We start from the raw sequence: 20017 nt of genomic DNA on the forward strand, positions 1-20017 counted from the left end.
TTGGTGTACAACCCAAAGAATAAGGACGAGTGGTGACTTCAAGCACATGCAAGCACTTGTCTGCCTGTATTTGTTTCATTGCCTAACACATCAGAAAGCACAATGCTCCACAGCGAGTGTTTGCAAGATTAGGCTCTCACACCCTACAGCTTTGCCTTTGACTTCACGTCTCGGTAATGAGCAGTTCCACAGTGGCCATAATGTATTACACATTGATAATAACAGCACAAGTATCATTAGACTTTCCTACTTGGAGTATTTGTCATAATCCTCAAATCATATTTTTCCACAAATAAATAAAACCCAGTGATAGATAATTTAAGGCTTTTATGCCAGAAGTGCATGAAAAGCTGTAACTCTTTTACCACTTGTTTCTTTTTTTCCCTGAGTTCTCTTTTTTGTTTTCTGCTTTTGATATTTTGAGAGGTAAAGTGTTAATATAAAACAGTAACGTGGCTGTCACTTAAGTTTTAATGATGTGTTCTGTTAAGTGGAGACAGGTGGAAATGCATCACTGAATACAGAGAATTTATTTGAAGTACTGTAGGCCCAAAGTGAACACACAACATGCCACTGCACCAGTTGTAAATAAAAAATACAGAAAGTATAAAGAGAAGCAGAGCTGTGCAAAGGTCTGCTACATCAGGTATTTTTGGAAATACAGAAGACAACTGGAAAAGATTTTAATGGTGCACCTATCATCTGTGAAAGTAACGGATGACAATGGAAAGCAAGATAATGAAAAGGTAGAATTATTTCTGGAAGTAGCAAGTTCTGCTGCGCTTTTACTGAAGTTAATAGTTTCCAGTTAATCCAGACACAGCAATTTAACTGCAAAATTGCATTACAGGGGTTTGAGTGCTGTACTTGACATAGAAACATAAGATATTTTTAACTTTGAGCTATAAAAGGAAAGTGCAAATATAGAAGGTCTGTGACTGAACTAAGTCTGAACTGCATCAGCCTCGCAGTTCAGAGAGGCTGTGAGTCCTGGGCTGCAGCTGGCAAAAACGGCACCGACTGCTGGAAGACTCAGGAAAAACCTTAGACACGACAGTTAAATTTGCCACGTCATGCAGTCATTCCATGTAGATCAAAGTTTTCAGGGGTTGACAGTGCACTGACATTATAGATGGACTTGATTTAATTTTGTTGGTTACATACAGCCCAACTGGAATTACATAAGTACAAAGGAATACTTTCTTCAGGGAGAGAAATTTAGATGGCACACATGGGGGTTAATATGTTCATAGATTTAGATGCCCTTAAAAGACCAATGCAGACAGCATTGCAAATATATTTGCGCACATCCAACACCTTTGCTGGAAAATGCTAAGTTATATTTGATACCCAAGAAATCTCCCTAGAAAATATAACACTCGTGCCATTACTAAGGCGTACAGAGATGATGCCCTGATCGGGAAGAAAAAGAAGGAGTTAATGTGATAATAGGGTACAGGTAACTTTGGAAAGAACCAGACTTACTGGTCTGGAGCTAAGAACCATTTACTGCCGTACAGAAATTTTCCTTTCAACAAACTGAAGCAAACTAGAAGCTAGTCATTCCCTAGTTTTTTATTCCTGTCATCCTAGAGGGACATACCCATGCTTTTGTAAAATTCTGTTATGACTAGGAGGTTCATAAGCTATATCAGGTGTGAAATCACAAAAAGGTGTTAGTGGCACAATTCAGTGTCAACTTGTCTGCTCTGGTAAAAAAAGAACGGTGTACAGATGTTTGTGGAAAAAGGTAATGCTTTTGGCGAATGTGTGTCTAACTTATTTGCTGAAAGAAGGACCTGGGAGTGACGCTCATGCAAAAGCGCCCACTGAAAAAGGGCTGCTCACTTTAAATAATTTTAGGAAACTGAGGAGTGACATAAACAGTTGCCAATGTCTTGAGGTATTATGACAGTAAGCACAAGCCTCAGTTGTCCCTCAGTGCCTCAAGAAAGTTTATCCCATGCTCCCACCAAACTAAAATAATACCTTCACCTATAAGCATCTTGCAGCACTATACCTTTACCTTGCTGACCAGACTGCACACAGTGTTCTTAAAGTTATTTCCTCTCAGATATAAAGATTATACAATATTCTAGCACTCATCATAATTTAATTTTCTATTCTGTAGTTCAGGAAAAGATATCATGTTTTCAGTGACAGGCTACATCTTAGAAGTTTTTAACAAAAAACCAAGCAAGGTATAAACATTTACGAATAGCAAGAACAGAAACACTCCTAGGCAGCATAGATCAAGTACTTTGGTTTTGTATTTGGTAAGCACTATAGAGGTATAGGACAAATTTCAGGTATACATTAGCATAAGGACTCCTCAAACTATGCAAATAAGGGAATTAATTGATCACTCTATGAGTGAATTCCTTCAATTTTCTAAGGTAAGTTTTTGCAACACATCCATTTTATGAGAGGATCTTGAAACACTACACAAAAGTGATTACTTTAAGAGTTGTTCTTATTTTACAGCTGGGGAAACTGAGGCAGTGCCAAGATCGGCCTTTACTCAAAGTTACACAATAAAGCAGTAGAGGCAATTGTAAGAAAAGCCAGTATTATGCCCTCTCTTGCTTTGACCATTTCAGGAAAGCTTTCATCTGTCTTGGGAGCTTCCATTATTGTCCAGATTTAAGAGAAGGGTCTCGTATGTAGTGGTAAACCCTATAAATCTATGTCCAATTTTACCTACATTTTGCAGCAATGCTTATCTGGAAAAGAATTGTCAGTACACAAAATGACAATCAGCACTGGAGCAGCTGTGGTGTTAACAATTGCTGTTCAACAGAAAGTAAGGATTTAAAAGACATTTGTTAGCTAGTTCTTCCTGACGTATTACAGCAGTGCACATACACCTTCATAAAATTCCATTATAGCTTAGAGGATACATGCTAATATTTATTATAGCTTTTAGGCTTCATAGTTTTGAGAAAAGCAAGAATCAAACTATCGATCTGTGGTACTAAAATAACTGAGTTACTAGAAGAGCTACCTGTTTTTTTCTTCCGATGATAGAAGTCCAGTAAGAGTGGAAAATACTTAATCCCTAGTTGTCATGATGTTTAGCTAATTATTGTATTACTAAATAGTGACTGAGCCAGAAGGGTTCATTTGTTTCTTCCTTCTCAAAGAACTGGAGAGGTTATGCAATGAGAAAGCGAAAGCTGAAACTTTCTTCTCAGCATCCTGCTCTTCGTCACTAACATTTCCCAACATGGGGGAGAGATGTATTTCCTTCAAGGAAGGAAGGAACACTTAAGATGTGAATGAATACACGAAAAGCAGAAAACCGACCACGGCTGTCAATACATGATTTGTAGAGCTGTAACACTGCTGTGGTAATATCAGACAGAGACACAATAACCTGTAAAAACGATTCCTGCAGACCTGAGCTCAGAAATGAAGCAGTTAGCTATGTCAGTACCCAGCATTTCTTCTGAAGGCCTGGTTTCTGAAGAACAAAGCCTCTTTCCTTCCCAGGTTGCTTCCTGCAATGTTAGCTTGTACACTCCAAAATGGTTATGAGCAAGGTACAAAAAAGCTGCCAGTAGCTTGTGAGGGGAACAGTCTTACTTCTTTCTGCTCTTGCCTATTTCCAACATAAACAGATAAATAATAATTTGCCAACAGCTTCCCTCCTGCTGTAGGGGAATGTTTCATATTTTGTTGGAATAATTAGCAGGCTTTTTGTTATTTTCTACCACCATATGCTTCCTTCCTGCTCTGTATTTGCAACTCCTCAGTCCAGCTCCCAGTTTTGCAGCACTGGGAGTTGAACGGCAGACTGGTTGCAGAAGGCAGGTAGAGCAAGGGGAAGGTGGGAAAGGGGGGCTTATGCACTTACACCCTAACACTGGAAGGAGAACGTAGAGCTGCATAAGGTCTACAGTTGTAGCTGTCAATGAAGTAAAAAGCCATTTACTTTTAACTGGGGACTGAGTGGCTCAACAAAAGAGCCAAACTAATTTTGTTTTAATTATTTATTGTGTTCCAATTCTCATTACTGTTTCTGTTTTAATTGTATTTTTAATTAACTGCATTGATTGTAATGGACTGTACACTTCCCTCATGTGACTGCTGACTGGTTTAGCATCCATTTTGGTTTACTACAACATCTAAAAAGGAAGCAAGAGGAAACCTCAAAATGCTGAAAAGTGGAGAAGACGGGCATATCCAAGGCAAATGAAGGGTCTTTTCTGCATTGTACTGCTTAATATGGGCACCCATGCAGACAATATTAGTAGTTTTTTGTTACCAATTTGTTACTCCATGTAAATTCGTTATGATGACTGAGTAACTCTGGCTTTGTATGGTTTGCAATATGGTGATTCTGTTTCCTCCTTGCGATAATCTCTCGTGTACTGGGCAATATTTTATCTTCTACTGCTGTTCAGGGATCGGCTCTGCTGGAGTGGCAGGAGGCGAGTGTCTAGCACAGCACTGCCTCCATCCACCTTGTGTTTGCGTGCCCCATTGTGGGGCCGGGGACTCCCTGGGGCCCAGCACCCACGGGGCTCCCCTGGGGTCCATCCGGGCAGGGCCTGGCAGTCCAGGCCTGTCCCACCGCCCCAGGCAGCAGCAGGGCAGCTGGGGGGCACTGGGGACAGCCCCAGCCCCAGGCATTGGGCACCTCCCTGGGGACAGGGTGGGGCTGGGCTGTGGGCCTGCAGGTAGACCTGGCTTGATGGGGCCCATGGCCAGGCAGGGCAGGGCTGCGGAAGGCTGAGACTGGCCCTGTTGTGGCATCGCTGGGGCAGGGACTGACGGCCCCGGGGGGCTGACATGGGCTCCTGGGCTGTGGACAGGGTGGGGGACACCTCAGGCAGTCAGGACCATTAAGGCCTACCAGTGCCCTCCCGTCCTTGACTGTTCATCAGCGGCAGTTGCTGTTTTGTTTCATCCTGCTGGCTTACAGGCAGTCCCGGTTTTCTTGTTGCAAGACTATGATTCAGCTCTGAGTTTCCAGAAATAGGACGCATCTGGTACTTTCTGTGAGCTCACAGCACAGTGCAGCATAGCAAGCAGTGCGAAGGTCTGGCTGGCTGCTGTAGAAATAAGTGGTTGTGAACCAGTTTTCGAATCCTCAATAGCTGCTCATTTTAACCGTGTTCACACAGCAGGTTTGTGTTACTACAGTTATCTAGGGAATAGCTATTCTTTGGGGGAAATGTCTCTTTATTTTCAAGAGAGAAAGTGTTGCTGTACGAACAGGCCTAGTATTTATTCCTCATTCTCTTTTGTTTCAAATGCTCTCGCTATCCAAGCAGGGAGCAGGAGGCAGAGACTGCCATATCACTGATCGTTCTTGCCCAACTAACATCAAATATTAATGCAAACAGCTCATAAACTTGACAGATACAGATATGCATTTGAATAATTTTCGTTTATCTTTGCAGGTATTGAATTTACTGTCAGAAATTGAGAGCTGTTGGCCAACAGTGTCAGAACAGAAGGCTTTACAGACTACAGTCTATGAGCTAGCTGTTCAGCAATAGGTACTCCAGTGCTATTGTATCCAGCTCACTTGAGTTTTTTCAACATTAAGCTCTGAACAAGTTCTGGAATATCCTTTTGGCAGTGAAAAAGGAAATAAATTTAGTTGTAGATACAGTGGTGATTTGAGGGATGGAAGACAAAGTGGGATGTTTAAACAACGTCTGTCCATTCTAGGTACTGAATAAGTTTTCTACAACACAGAAAAAAAGACTTGAAGGCTTTTCCACCAAGGCTGATTTTCAAAAATTGGAAAGCTTCCTTTAAATGCGGTAAGTGCCTGCTTATTCTTGGGAAGTCAGTGTTTTGGAAACTTCACAGGCATTCTCTCAAGAGTATTACACAGGGGTATAAATGTGCTACTGTAGTTTCCAAATCAGACAAAGGAGCAGAATTGCATGTTTTATCTTCTGTCTGTAGACAGACAGCAATGGTATCTCAAAGCAAATGCATCTGCTTGCTAATACCAAATAGTATTGGTCCCCCTGAGACCCCAGTCACAATTGAATATTATGAACTACCCTCTCAATAAGATTTTCCAATCAGTTTTGCATCTACCTTTTAATATTTTCCCCCATATTTTCCTGGCTTGCTTATGAGAATATCATGGGAGACTGTTTTAAAGCCAAGATTTATAATGTCTGCCACTTCTTTCTTATCCACAAGATGTGTTTTCCTGTCATCTAAAACTCCTGGCACTGAAGAGTTTCATCTGAGAAGGTCAAATTTAAGCCCCTTTGCAAAGAGGAAGTCATTGAAACAAATGTCTGAGCTAATCTGTGAAAATGCCATTTTTTAGAGCTTTATGAAAAAATACGTATTTTATAAATATAAAACAGCTTCCCAAATGGGGTCCTGCTTCTCCTTATCGGACCTGAGGTCAAAGTCGGCAGTTCCTGATATTCTGAGACATAAGTCATGGTGCTGGGGCAGGTAGGCTTCATTTCTGAGGCCCACATTTAGTATAAAATCCTCCAACCCATTCTGTAACTCATAAAAGTTTCTGCTCTTGAAATTTGTCTGTCTCAAAGTTTTAATGCTACAGTTTCTGATGTGAGACTAAAACCCACGGAGCACCAAGCCTACAGAGAAAACAGAGTATTTCGAGTACAGCTTTGGCAGAGTAACGTAATACTGATTCCTTCTTTTCTGTCCCCAAAATGCATGCTGTGCTAGGTTCATATTAAGAAGTGAACTTTTATTTTACTCAGGTTAGACATTAGAGCATGGTGGGGAGGGGAACAAGGTTACATCTATGTTTCTATTAATTGTATGCAGTACGTCAGTGGGCAGAATTTTAATAGAGCAGAAAACCTTAGAATAAGTGGGGCAAAAATATCAGTCACAAGTGAAAAATATATCAGAGCAACGTCTGGCTCTGGGCAGTGCCTTGCACTTGAATCTTCTCTTGGTAGAAATCAGAGATTTTCGCTATGTTGACCAGACAAAATGGTTGTGTTAATTATTGCATATGTCTGTGGGAGAGAGTCACTGCATGCTGAGGTCTTCTGCTTCTATGATACACGAAAGCCATGCTACGGCAGGGCAAAAAAACCTGTTTCATAAACATGACAAACACAGGCTGCTGGCTGAAGGAAGAAATGAAAAATGGGTTGAAACACCTTTAAAATCTTTTGTCATAAATTACACAGAAAGGTTTTTAGACCAAACCTGGGCCAGAGAAGGAAGATCTATTGGTCTTTTCTACCTCTTGCTCTTTTGCCTTCCTTTGTCTGGCTCCGCAGTTTTCAGGCATCTCTGCTGATGGTACTTGTTATAAGCCTGTTGTAGCTTCCATTACTCTGAAAGTACCATTTCTTTCTAAAGGCAGCCAAAGATAGAGAGCGCAATTCAGAAGTGATTTTCAAACTCAAAGGAAGGGGAAAAGTCATGTTAACAAAAATCACTGGAAAAGGAACACTAAACATTTTTGACTGCCAATGTTGCTTTCCTCTGGCTGGTGCCAAGAGATATCGAAATCAATGTGAACTGCATGCACTCAGCATTTTTCTCTGGCTGACTAGCTGCCCCTCTGAAGGCAAATAGTAGATTTGGCTGGAAAATGGTTTTGTGCTCTGGTTGGAGCCCTGAATCCTGTGCGGAAATTCACCGTTATTATAACATCTGTTCCTTTATCCAAATATCTCCCTCCTGACTCCCTTGCTGCACCCCTTCTTCTCTAAAAATGGGGTGGGGGTGGGGGTGGGATAGGGAGGGAGGACAACCCAAGTACAAACCCTAACTTCAAAAATTGCAGGCTTTATGGTGGGATACTTAATGTCATTGAAAAAACATTATTTTTATTGTCAAGCAGCTCAGACTGTCTTTATTTTATACTGTCTTGAATAAATAGCTTACTCTTTTGAGTACTGGCTTATAGGTGTCTATGCTCTGTAACGAAGATTTTGATCTAATTTGTATTTGATGAGCTGAGAAGCTGTAAATGACCATATGTGTCATCTTGGGAACATTGTAGCTTTATGCACTCTGTTCGACTAGACGAAGGATCCATTAGTGACCCAACGGAGGTGTTTTAGAGCAGGCAAGGAGAACTCTCTAAACACCATCTGCTCATACTGTTGCTTGTAAAACGATGTCACATCTGCTGCTCTAAAAACATTATGCTGATCTCTCCTACAGTACATGGCTGCTGCACTCCTCTTAGCAGTGGAAAAAGGCGTCAATGCCACATTATTGGGACAAGAGGTGTTAAGTTAACTATAGATGCAATTGCACATGGCCTTGGCTTCCCATATCTTGTGACTGTACCACAAATGTCACAAACAAAATGAAGGAGAGGATTCAGCACTCTATATTTAACTGATGAAGCTGGGTAAATACTTGGACTGTTAGTCTTTGCTAAGCTCCATCTTGCCCGAGCTTGGCTGCTGCTGGTACGACTAATACTATTACGTGCTTCAAACCTAACATGGCTAAATACTCTCAGAGATTGAGGAGATATTTAAGATAGCTTGATCAGTGGAAAATGAGGTTTATCTCTGATTTCAGATGGAGTGAGGTCAGAAAGCAGTACCATTTCTTTTGGCCATCAGATTTTATAGCTTAGAGTATTTGGCTGCCTAACACCTATGAGGTGTTATGAAGCTAATTTACCTACCCTGGAAGCTCCAAGTGTACACATCTGCATACATTTGCAATACTACTCATTACTACTGCACCCAGAGTGACAATTTCATAATAGTGGTGTATAGAATTAGAAAAACAGTCAGTGTTGGTATCAGAAGGAAAGAGGTTATAATGATGCAATAGGAATACTTGGAAGTACCGGGGAACTGCAGCCCCAATTGACTAAACATGTGGTACTCAGCTTTCCACACCCAAATTCAATTGTTTTGACCTGTGATTGTTATAGAGTGTTACCAGACACAGAGACTGTTTTCAGGGATCTGCAGATGAAGAAAAAATAACAGAGTGAAGTTGTTATGGTTTATATTGCTAGCAGCTCAGTGGCTACGCTCACTTCATATGATAATGAGTTTAAAGCTATTAAGTCTGAAAATTGCTGTATTTGTCTGATGTCTCTCAACGATGAAAAGAAGTGACCAATATCTTCTCTCAATCAAGTTTTTGGTAAAGGAACTAAGCCATGCATTTTAATATCTATTTTGACAAAAAATTTTTAGACTACTGACAGCCTGATGGTCACCTCCAATTTGCAAGGCAGAGGGGAGCAAACGTCTAAGCAGTATCATGTGGGATACATGGCAAGAGAGAGGCCAGGATGCCAGGAAAGGTGGCCATGTGGCATTTTCCATTGCCATATGAGACTCATATGAGGCCTTAATGATATGATCTGTCATGTGCATGTCATGTGCTAAAGAACCGAAACATCTGATATAGTTCTCTTTCTTACCTTCCTCTGGTAACCTTGAGTTACCAGAGCTGTGGATCAGAGCTTCATTATTTCTGCTATTGAGGGTAGTTCTACATTGTCCTGCCTGCCTGAAAGAGCAGGAACAGACCAGAAAATAGGACATTGGAAGGCTTTTCAGGCCTGTGTTCTGCTGCTGGCTTGATCACTGACCTGGGCAAATCACTTCATCTCTCTGCGCTTCTGGTGCCACCTCTTACTATTTCTCTTTTAGCATATTGCATGCACGAGTCAGTGAAATAATAGATACTTTCCATTATAATGTATTTGAACCCAAATCTTACCTGTAAACATCACTGTACTGTAAATGGAAATGAAAGATTTAGTATTCATCCAAGAACAAAGCAATTGCCTTTTTTACAGCATAGTAGCAGGCTGGAAGGGCTGAAAGAGGACTGAAAGCCTTCTTGTATAAAAGAGCTTTGGCCTAGAGCAACAAAGATCACCATCTTGTCTGCTCTTTCAGTGAGATTCTGTTAGAACTCAGGTGCCCTAGAAACTGAGTTTCTTTAGAAATGGAAGATTAGTTGTATTTTCTACTGCTATGGCATTCAGTCAAAGCCTTTGCAGGACAGTCTTACTCTACCTCAGGTTCCTTCATGCCTGGGAAGTTCAGGTGTGTGAGGCTATAATTACTAAAGATGCCGCTGCACCTTCAGAGAGCCATCCCCATGCTAAAGCATTCTTCTTGCAAGAGAACCTGTAATGACCAGCAGGAATCCTCATGCATAACAGATAGCAGAAAGAGCAGAAATTAGTATCACTTTCCTTGTTTTTGTTAACGTCTGTGACACTTTACTTCAGTAGGCTACCTATGGGGTTCCTTAAGAATTAAACAGCCTACCTGGATTAGATATATACATCATCAGGATTTGAATCTTCTTGATATCCTATATAAATGTCTACACTGGTCATATTTCTTTTTTACAATAATTATTGTAATATTAATTCAAATATGCCCAATTCAGGCATATTTTATAGCATCTGAAGTCCTAACTTCCAAAATGTTTTGTAGAAGTGCCATTATCCCTACCCTAGCTTGTTTTTTAAGACATTCTCTGCACCAAATTGGAAAATTATATTTCTAGCAACTCAGAGGAGATATTGCAGCTTGGTAAGTCATTTGTATTGATCAGGCTTGACCTTTCTTATTTTGTGTCATGAGATAATGTCATGGCCTTAGGTGACAAGTGCACAATTCTTTAGGATACGTATGCATATAGTTGCAATGATGAGGTCAATAATTAAGTGCTTCTAAGACCTTTTGCACGCAGAATGTGTCCTACTGATAGTTTCTCATAAGATGGAAAGATACAACTATTCTAAGAACAAAACAGGACTGCTTTCCTGTGATCGAGAAAAATCAGTGTCTAATATTGTGTTACATGGTCCCTTATGCAGGCAAAAGTAGATACGTAAAGACGAGATCTTGTTGGAAAGTTGATCCTCATTCATGTATGACTAAAGTTAACTGAAATGTAATATTCAGGTTGATTAAAATCTAAGATGCTGCAGACTTACTCAGGTCTGAAGTCAGTCTCCTGTATGATTATTTAAGAATTAATTTTTACTCATAGTTTCCTCCTGGAACAATAGCAGTGGTATCCAAAGCTTTCCTGAAGGCATTGGTTACTTGGAACAAATGTATTTAAGATAAAATGTGTATTAAAAGACACAGACCAGTCTTCTCTCATGCCTGGGTTTCTTTGAAACATACCCTGAATCTGAGGAACACACGTATTGTTTGGACCCATCCACATTTCTCTCTGTGTTGATCTGTCCTTTGATAGACTCTGACAAGCATGTCTTCCCAGTTCTGAGAAACTTTCCATTGTGTACAACCCTTTTCAGACTATTCCTGCATTTTTCAGCCTACTGAACTGGTCATTTCATTTCAGCCTGGAAGTATGATGTAGTCTTGAGTTGGGCACCCTGCTCTACATTGGTGTGGATTCAGCGGCTTGCTTTCATCTAGTTAAATCATTTTGCTTTCCTGCTTATTTATCCAGTGACTCCAAATTTAGATCAATACATAGAAATGAGAAATAATTTCATCCTGGTGGCCAGGTTGCTAAAATATTTAGATCATAGCAATGTCATGTCCATCGTATTTTGTAATTGCTTTCTACCTGTTGGAATTCCCTTTAACTTCAGTCACTAAATGGAGCATCCTTTTTGATCCTGCTAGCTGTCTGGAAATTCCTCTGCATAGATCTACAGTGAAGATGGTTTCTTTGTAAGATTTCATTTCAGTGACAGCTGTTTGCAAACCGATAAATACTTGCTGCAGAGATGTCCCTGAACATTTTGACCAGTTCTCAGAAGTCTGAAAGTTGAAAATCACTTTAGTGGCTCTGGATCCAATATAGACACATCAAATGTAGTGCAGACACGGTTGTGAACACCTCAGGGCTCTTCAGAAAACATAACAAACAGGAGGCAATGTCACAGCATTCCTCTCCTAAGTCACATCTTTTTTACTAGGTGCAACTTGCTTAACCTCAAAATTTCAAGCATGTTCTTTATGCTCTTCAGGATGTGTGTTGTTATAGCTCTGCTATCCTGTTTTTATATTTAAGTCAATGTAACCGGATCCATTTCTTTCTCTCAAAGAGTATCTTCTACATATGAATAATAACTTGGCAACTAAAACATGAAACAGTTTTAGGCAATGTTCTATATGTGTATTCAAATTAACATTACGTAACCAAGTACTTTTAAAATATCTTTACAATAATGTCACCCAAGACTGTCTGTACAGTTATCCTTTTGCTTCTTAGTAGGCATGCTTCAGGTGAGGACTTGCACTAAAGAAATTGCATTGAAGTCAAAGTTTTTGCATGTAGGAGACATGAATCTGTAGATGTGGCTGAACGTGTTTTGCTTTTGTTTTTTGCCCTGCCACTTCTTTCTTTTCTCATATTGAGCTCTGCAGTCTGAGGCATTGTTTGTTGAGGTAAAATGCTTGGTAACTACTGCGTTTAATTTAAACTACTAGATTTAGAGCAGGCTGATGCTTAAATTGAAGTAGACTGATGCCTACATTAACTGAGTGGAATTACAGAGCACTCGGGAGTGTTTAGTCAGTTAGTACTCGATCGGTTGGACATTCCAATCTGTACAGTATGAGCAAGTCCACTGGAAAAGATGCTCTGACAGATGGCTAATTGAAATGTGAAAAAAGCATATCCTGTCATGGGCTCAGGCTGGAGCCTCCGGCCCCCTTTGCAGGACAGCTCCCATTGTGGAGCTGTGACATAACACAGTGTGCAAATTCTCTCTGTATTTCATTATCTTTCGCCTCTTCTTTTCTCCCTCCAGCCATCTTTGATAGGTGATAATTAAAACATCCAAGGACATCCTATAAAATCCTAAGCTTGCATTGCTGAAGATTGCATGAAATTCTTAAGACTGGGATGTTCTCCCACTTGCTACAGTCCTCTGTGAAAACAGACAACCTTTTGTTTCTTTGTTTTTACATTTGAATAGACATTTTAAAGAATAATGCAGCTATAGCAGCTCCCATTTTAGCAACATCTGTGTACGTGTGTATAGTCTTAAGCAACAGTTCCTGGACCTTTATTGTTTTAGCAGGATTACAACTACTGCTCTGGAGACATAATAACATAATGTATCAGTTCAAGGTTTGGCAGCTCAGGATTTCTGACAATGCCATGCAAGCAAAGAACAACAATTTCCCTTTGCCCTCCTTCATAGGCGTAAATACCTCTTCCTCAACCAAACAAAGAATCTCATAAGAAAAAATTAAAAACATAAATATTTTTTACCAGACCACAGAAGAAAGCTTTAGCCTTTTTTTCTTTCTTTTTCAGTTCTTAATTTTTTTTTTTTTTCAGAAAAATCAGGAAAGAAATTATCAATCTAGATGTATTAACTCCAGACATACAAGCCTTAGCAACGTTTTCAGGATGTCAGACCTCTTGCTAGCACTTAAACACACTAACTGAGCATGCCTGTTTAGCGTAGAGATACCTGAGCAAGTTCTAAGCTAGTGAGCTTGACTACCTGAGTAGTCTGTCACAGTACTCTCTTCACTCTTTTCTGAGGGTACCTTTGCTGCTCATATCGAGCTGACCTGGTTACGTATATGCTTCATTGCATTGCTGGAATACCTTTCTTGTTTGATCTCGTAAAGTCTTCCTTTAAGACATCAAACTAAAAGGACTAGGGGGTTGTATCCTGTCTTTCCTCCCTCCCATAACTCCTCGAGCTGGTTTCTTAAGATACTAAAAATAAACCCTCTATGTTTGTTCCAGCCTGGAGAAAACTTTGTGTACGTGGTAAAAGACCACCCAGGAAGACAGAAACACTTCTCAAATAGTCACGTTAAGGCACAAGTACTTGTCACATACCACCCAAAGAAGTGATTTGAGAGAGAGCTCACCATGCTTGTACTTCTAGGCAGGGACGCAGATTTTGTGGCTGGCATTTCTTTGCTTTGAGAAATCATAATTTCTACAGGCAAGCCAGATCTTGTTCTGCATGAAGCACCATTATCAAGTGACCTGAGAGAGGGACTTGTATCCAGGGACAAGGATTTCTCTAATTTGCGTGTTCGTGCTCCAGCCACAATGTCGTCACTTCTCAGATTCTCTAAGTCTACTTCTTCATGGGTTTTCCCATCTAGAATGTTCTCTTTCCAGCTTTCAGGAGACTTTCTCTTAATATGCAAATCATCTAGGCTTCTCACACTGGATGGAAAGGTATTTTTCAGTTTAGCAGCTCGGTATGCCCTCAGGCTCATGGGATCAAGCACTCTGAAAGTAACTTCATTAATAAATTGAGAGAATTTGAGTTTAGCTTCTATTTTTTCTTCCACAACAGACAATGAACTTGATGATCCTTGACTCACCAAGCTCAAATCAGATGCAGAGGAACTGCTTTTCTTGTGAGTCTTCTTCTGTCTCTGGAGCTTTTGGCTTGGGTTTCCCACTTCTGCTGGATATAGAGAAGAGTGTTCCAGTCCGTGGGTTTTTTCACCCCCTTTCTGACAGTGCTTTGATCGATGGGGTCGATAGCCTTCATCCTTATTTTTGCTTTTAACAAAGCTTTTAGCTTCTGACCTTGCGCTACCCTGTAACTCAAAGCTGTCCTCACTGGAGCTGCAGCGTTTTGAGTAACTGTTCATTGTCAAATCTCCAGAGAGTTTCCTCTCCGCATCAGTTCCTACTTCTGGTACACATGCGGCGGTGGATGCACTGCATGCTCTTTCTTCAGTCACCCTGCCAACCCTCTCTTGCTTGGCCGGTCTTCCAGGCACAGCACCCTCTGGCTTAACAGGGGAAATGGAGCCCTTTGACAGTGACTCCATTTATTTTTGTGTCTGTATGTCAGCTGGCATCAGTGAAAGTGACATTCTCATAAATCCTTCTCTATCTTGTAAGACAACAGGCATGATTTTGAAAGGCATAACAGTGCAGCCACCACATTTTGTCCCATGCATCCCAAATTATGCATATGTTTCATAATTAGATCAATAGCACATTCTCATAATTTTAATTAGCCATACTAATGAAGAGAATCTATAGGACATGCAAATTTTCCAGGGTATTGAGTGCTTAGTGGATGAGTATGGGCTTTCATTGATCCAAAGCAGCATATGATATATTCCTGTCTGTTGAACTGGAAACCAAACTACCATGATGTAGATCAATTCTCGCTAAGTAAAGTCTGGGGTGGTTCTGTTTCAGGGCTTTTTAAAATCCTATAGTAGAGAAGGTCACGCTCTATTGTCCTAATGCTACTAGTGTTTGCTATTCTATTAGAAAGCTTAGCGATAGATCTGCTAGACCCAGAAGGGCAAAAAGAAAAAGTGATTCTTACTTTCTACCTGCTTGTTCTTGCCATAATTTTCATTCTAAAATAATCTTTAAAGGTTTGAATCCAAAGTGAGGTGCAATATTTCAGCATTGTAAATGAGCCTGGAGTAGTAGTGATGGGTTCTTCCAGTACCTTGCATGTGAAGCTCTTCTCAGTCTTTACTGTCTTTGTAGACAGGCAAGTCTGAACTGTGAAGTGCGGAATTTCTATTTTTGCTTTGTACATGCGGGAACATAAAGGCTAGTTTAAGTGAGGTTAAGGGCTTTAGTCTGACTTTATAATCAGCATGAAGGTTTGGAGTGTTCCAATGATGTGCTGCCACAGGAACCAACCAGAGAATGAACTGACTGAGAAACTCAAAAGGGTTTTTTTACATCTTCTTACTTTAGCATAACAGTGAAAGCAAGTCATTTAACCCTTTTTGTCTGGCGGGAATCAGACTCTGCTTACATCACTGCCATTGCCACCACCATGGCTTTCTGACTGATGAAATGCAGCAGGTGGAGAAAGAAAAGAGAAGCGAATCACAAGCAGAAACCTGAGTGACCTTCCTTAAACACTGAGGCAGGGTGACATGAGGAGGATCCCTGGAAGGGACTGAGGAGTAGGAGAAGGTGGCAAGGAAGGGGAAAAAAGTCAGTGAAGAGCACATTTAAAAGTGTCATACATAGCTGACAGGTCAGTGGCAGCTTGGGTTGAAATGTAGTTCCATGCGCTTTTGAAGCAGACATTGTATTTATGTCCCTCATTTCAAGTCAGTTTGCCCACTGCACAGAATTTATTGTCTCCACATTGGTAATTCCAGGACTCATTTAAACCACAGTTCATAAAAGCTGTTGAAGTGTTGCAAATCTCTCAAATTAACATAGTAAATGCATTAATTTTGCAAATAACAGGAGGACAAGAAGATCCTTTTAACACATCAGAAATCAATTGCTTTTACTGGAATTACTTTCTGAAATGCTTCCATATTTTCTATGGGACTGTGCCATTCCACTGCATGTTACAAACATTACCCTGATCACAGAGACAATGTGGCTTAAAATGCATAAATCCTGTTCACACTGTCTTGTTTTAGATGAATTTATTCCTCTCTCACTTGAAAGTGAATGGTGACAGTTTAAAGGGCTGGTGAATGCTTTCTATTGTCAAAACAAAGATTTTCATGACCTTTTCAATGCAGTCCGGGAACAATACAGCACTACTATCTTCTTGTAAAGACAGAATTTGGGGCTTTTTCAGTATGTCCTAATACAGACTTCTGCAAACTTATGGTTACTCATTGAAGCAAACAGGATTCCCCAAGTAGGTAGGGTCTACGATAATGCATCTTAGGTCTTTTGTCTCCTAGGATCCATTAGAGCTTGGCAAAGAGTGAGTTCTGCAATTTTAATGGACTTTATTAATATGTCTGTTCCAGAAAGAAAGCAAGCCTCATTGTTGAGCCAGAATCTGTAATGGCTTGTACATATTTGGAGAAGAGCTTTTTTATTCATGAGGGATTGGACTCATTTGTGCATGAACAAAGCTATGTTAACTACAAGCACAAATTCAGCTATCCATTGCGTATGTGCAAATGTTAAGGTGTGAATCTGACAGAAGTCTGTAGTACAGCCAACAAAAATGGCTCATATAATTCTCTTCTATTGTCAGGAATGAGCCCATTTGTTCTGAAATATGTCATCTATATAGCAGTCAAATATAATTTTTAAAAAAAATAGGAAAAACATCAGGTTGTAGGTTATAGGTAACCTAGGTAAGGTATATAACACTTCCGGGTTTTTTATACTGCTTATACTGCTGCTTCTTTCTTCAGATGATTTCTGCCTAATGACTTTAGACATATGACATAGACATATCAAATTATTAAGAAAAAAAAATTAAGCCACAGGTGAAAAATGACAAATAAGTCTTCTTACTTGAATGATATAGATCTTTTCACATCAATCCCTCTAAATCTTGATTGGAATAGATGTTATCAAAGTTTATAGTAACGATAACTATTCAGTGGTCTGCTTTAAATAAATTCACCAAAATATTCTCTAGAGACTGCCTGAATCACAGAAATTATTTCCACTAGTCACATGTACAAATAGAGAAGCTGGATATTAAACCAAAATATGCTTAAGAACCTGGATGTTTGAGACTTTGAACTGTTTTATGATGATTTGATGTTCATGATTTATTTTCCATATGTTAAGTGACTTTTTAAACTGTTAAAATTATTTTGCCTTATATATCTAAATCTCTTTGAAGACATTGCTGATAAAGAGAATTTCTCGTTCCAGTGCAAGCAGGTATGTCTGTGAATAGCAATGCATTGCTGCAGTAGTCTGGGCTGTACTCTTGGGAGAAATACCTTCAGAGAGCTCAAATTCTTCTGTTGTTTCTTGCTACAACATGCCTCTGCTAAGGGGATGTTTGCCTGATTTCTAAGTTCTTCTAAAACTGTCATATTAACATTAAAATAATCTTAAGAGAAAAACTTACGCATTAATTTTGCCCTACTTTAGAAATGGTGGGCACCATTCTTGGAATAATACAGTATGCCTGTGCAAATCAATTGAAAACTGTCTGACCTAAGTGACAGACTTCACTGTAAATAAGACGTCCTTTGTTAGCAGCTCTGACATTACCTTGTTAGTTGACCTTTGGTGAACACCTGCGCTTTCTTCTGTAGCCACCATTAACTGTCCTTAAAAATTGGGGAAGGACTGTCTTTTTCTGTGCATTGGTACACCATCTTGCATAATGGGACCCTGATCAAGGTGACATCTCTAGGTACTATCAAGACTCACCTGGTGATAATTCATAAGTGAACCATTTCTAGGGACTCAAGTGGATCCAGTTTGTAATTTTGTGTAGTGCAATGGCTAAGATGTTCTATTCTAGTTTAGTCTTAATATAAGAATATAAACAGCAATACTAATCCTTTCCTGCTAAATTGGCTGCTGAATCTGAAATATTTATAACAGAATCATAGCTAAGATCACAGCTTAAATGGGACTTTCATAATGATTCAGTATTTCATTTGACAAGACTGAAGCATTCAGGGACTTGTCTAGTAAACTTGTTACTTAGGAAAACATAGGAAGATTTTTCTAAAGGTTAATTTAGGCTTATTTATATTCTGAGTGTCATTTTACACAGACATTATTAGAAACCTGCATATTTCGTATAAAAATGGATCATAACAGAGTTACCTGCAAACATGACTTGATGCAATGTAATGTCTCTACAGACCACTGTCTGAAGATTTAAAATTGAAAGCTGAGTTTTGTGGGAATTAAAAAAAAAAAAAAATTATATTAATTCTCCCCTCCCTTTTAAATAATATCCCTGCTTTTTAAACTTCAGGAGATTTTAATTTTTGCTAATAGTATCAAAAGCAAATACAAGCTATCTTGTAGGTTGTTATGACAACTGGAAGTTTCTTTGTGTAGAGCTCTGGAAGATATGATCATTTTTTGGTCAAAGCAGACAACATTCAACAGTTCTAGTACTAAAGAAGTGTGCAAAGTTTTTGTATATCTAAAATTATGCCTTTTGATACATTAACGATAATATATTCAGCAGATTATCTACATTAAAAAACAAACAAGTCTAAAGGTTTTCCACATTTTGAGATTCATAAGAAAATTTTAGGTTATTAATGAAAAAAAGTGTAAATCTTCTTTTAAGCAATACTTGGGTTTATTTTAATTCCAATTAAGGTTGGTTCCAGAGCCTTTTGTAGTCAGTGAATAGACTCCAAGATTTTGGATCAATAATTACACTGTTCTCTGTGCTGTTCTTGTTGCAGCCAAGGGTGAGTTTTTCCATTATAATGGAGTGTATTTCCTGTACGTAATTTTGTTTCTAGATCTCAGTCAGCCTTTCAGCTGCTCAGAAATACTGCCTAAGCACCAGAGTCAAACCCACCGGAGTTGGTAGGAATTGCAATTCATTTCAAAGTTCTCAGTTTGCCCTACAGATGTGTAAGTCCTTCAGCGTATAGTCCACTCTCAAAATAGCTATATCCCAACTCTTCCAGTGCCCATTCTTGTTCAGATATACTCTTCCCTCCTGCCTTTAATGAGAATTTTATCACATCTTATCCACTACTCTTTGCACTTAATGCAGTTCATTTTGCAGTGTTTTATGGGACCTTTCTGTTTTACAATTAAGTTTATCCCTTTAAATAATAAATACGGATGTTCCTCTCTGGGTTTCTTTTAGCAGATGGCTTCTTTTTTCTTTTTTTTCTGTAATGGTTGCCAAATACCAATTTGCTTTTAATAAAAGGTTGTCTAGCCCAGTTCACTCAGCAAGACAGTGCTGGCTTAAAGTCTTCTCAGCATTGTTTTATTTAGTTATTCTCCAGAAAGTGTATCACATTTCCAAATTAATGGAATAATGTCTATTTCTAGGATGCTAGGTGTCACACAGCAAAAATTCCATTTCACTAAATATTACCTTCACCATCTTTTTTTTTTCTTCTTAGAACAAATAATTTCTAACGGACAGGAGACGCAGCCAGCATTGCCTGTAGTCATTTTACCTCACTAGGTCCTGCTTGAAAGTCTTGCAGTCCTAAGGAAAATTCCAGCAGACATTTGCTCTAACTCTATAAGATCCAGCTGTCTTCAGGACCAGTAGAATGAAAGTTCAGTTCCTTTATTTTAATGAGTGACTGTTAATAGGAACAAGTTAAAAATCTTAAAATAAGTTTTTCCTTTCTCCATCAATTGTTTGTAGCTCTGTATCATGTAACGACAAACAGAAAATGGGACCAGTACT

At 39.3% G+C, this 20017-nt stretch overlaps 1 protein-coding gene and 1 long non-coding RNA gene across 2 annotated transcripts in view; one reads left to right on the plus strand and one right to left on the minus strand.

Moving 5' to 3' along the window:
• Positions 1-14546, minus strand: part of BEGAIN (brain enriched guanylate kinase associated) — a 159535-nt gene extending 144989 nt beyond the window's left edge. The window contains exon 1 of the mRNA XM_050897760.1: positions 13803-14546. Within this exon, the coding sequence (XP_050753717.1) occupies positions 13803-14546 (744 nt within the window). The remainder of the gene's footprint in view (positions 1-13802) is intronic.
• The window catches only part of LOC127016928 (uncharacterized), an 85426-nt gene that overhangs the window by 45917 nt on the left and 19492 nt on the right, over positions 1-20017 (plus strand). Inside the window, exon 2 of the long non-coding RNA XR_007766530.1 lies at positions 5683-5777. This is a non-coding gene — a long non-coding RNA (uncharacterized LOC127016928). The remainder of the gene's footprint in view (positions 1-5682; positions 5778-20017) is intronic.

Source organism: Gymnogyps californianus, chromosome 5 (assembly GCF_018139145.2).
Source record: "Gymnogyps californianus isolate 813 chromosome 5, ASM1813914v2, whole genome shotgun sequence".
Classification (NCBI taxonomy): Eukaryota; Metazoa; Chordata; class Aves; order Accipitriformes; family Cathartidae; genus Gymnogyps; species Gymnogyps californianus.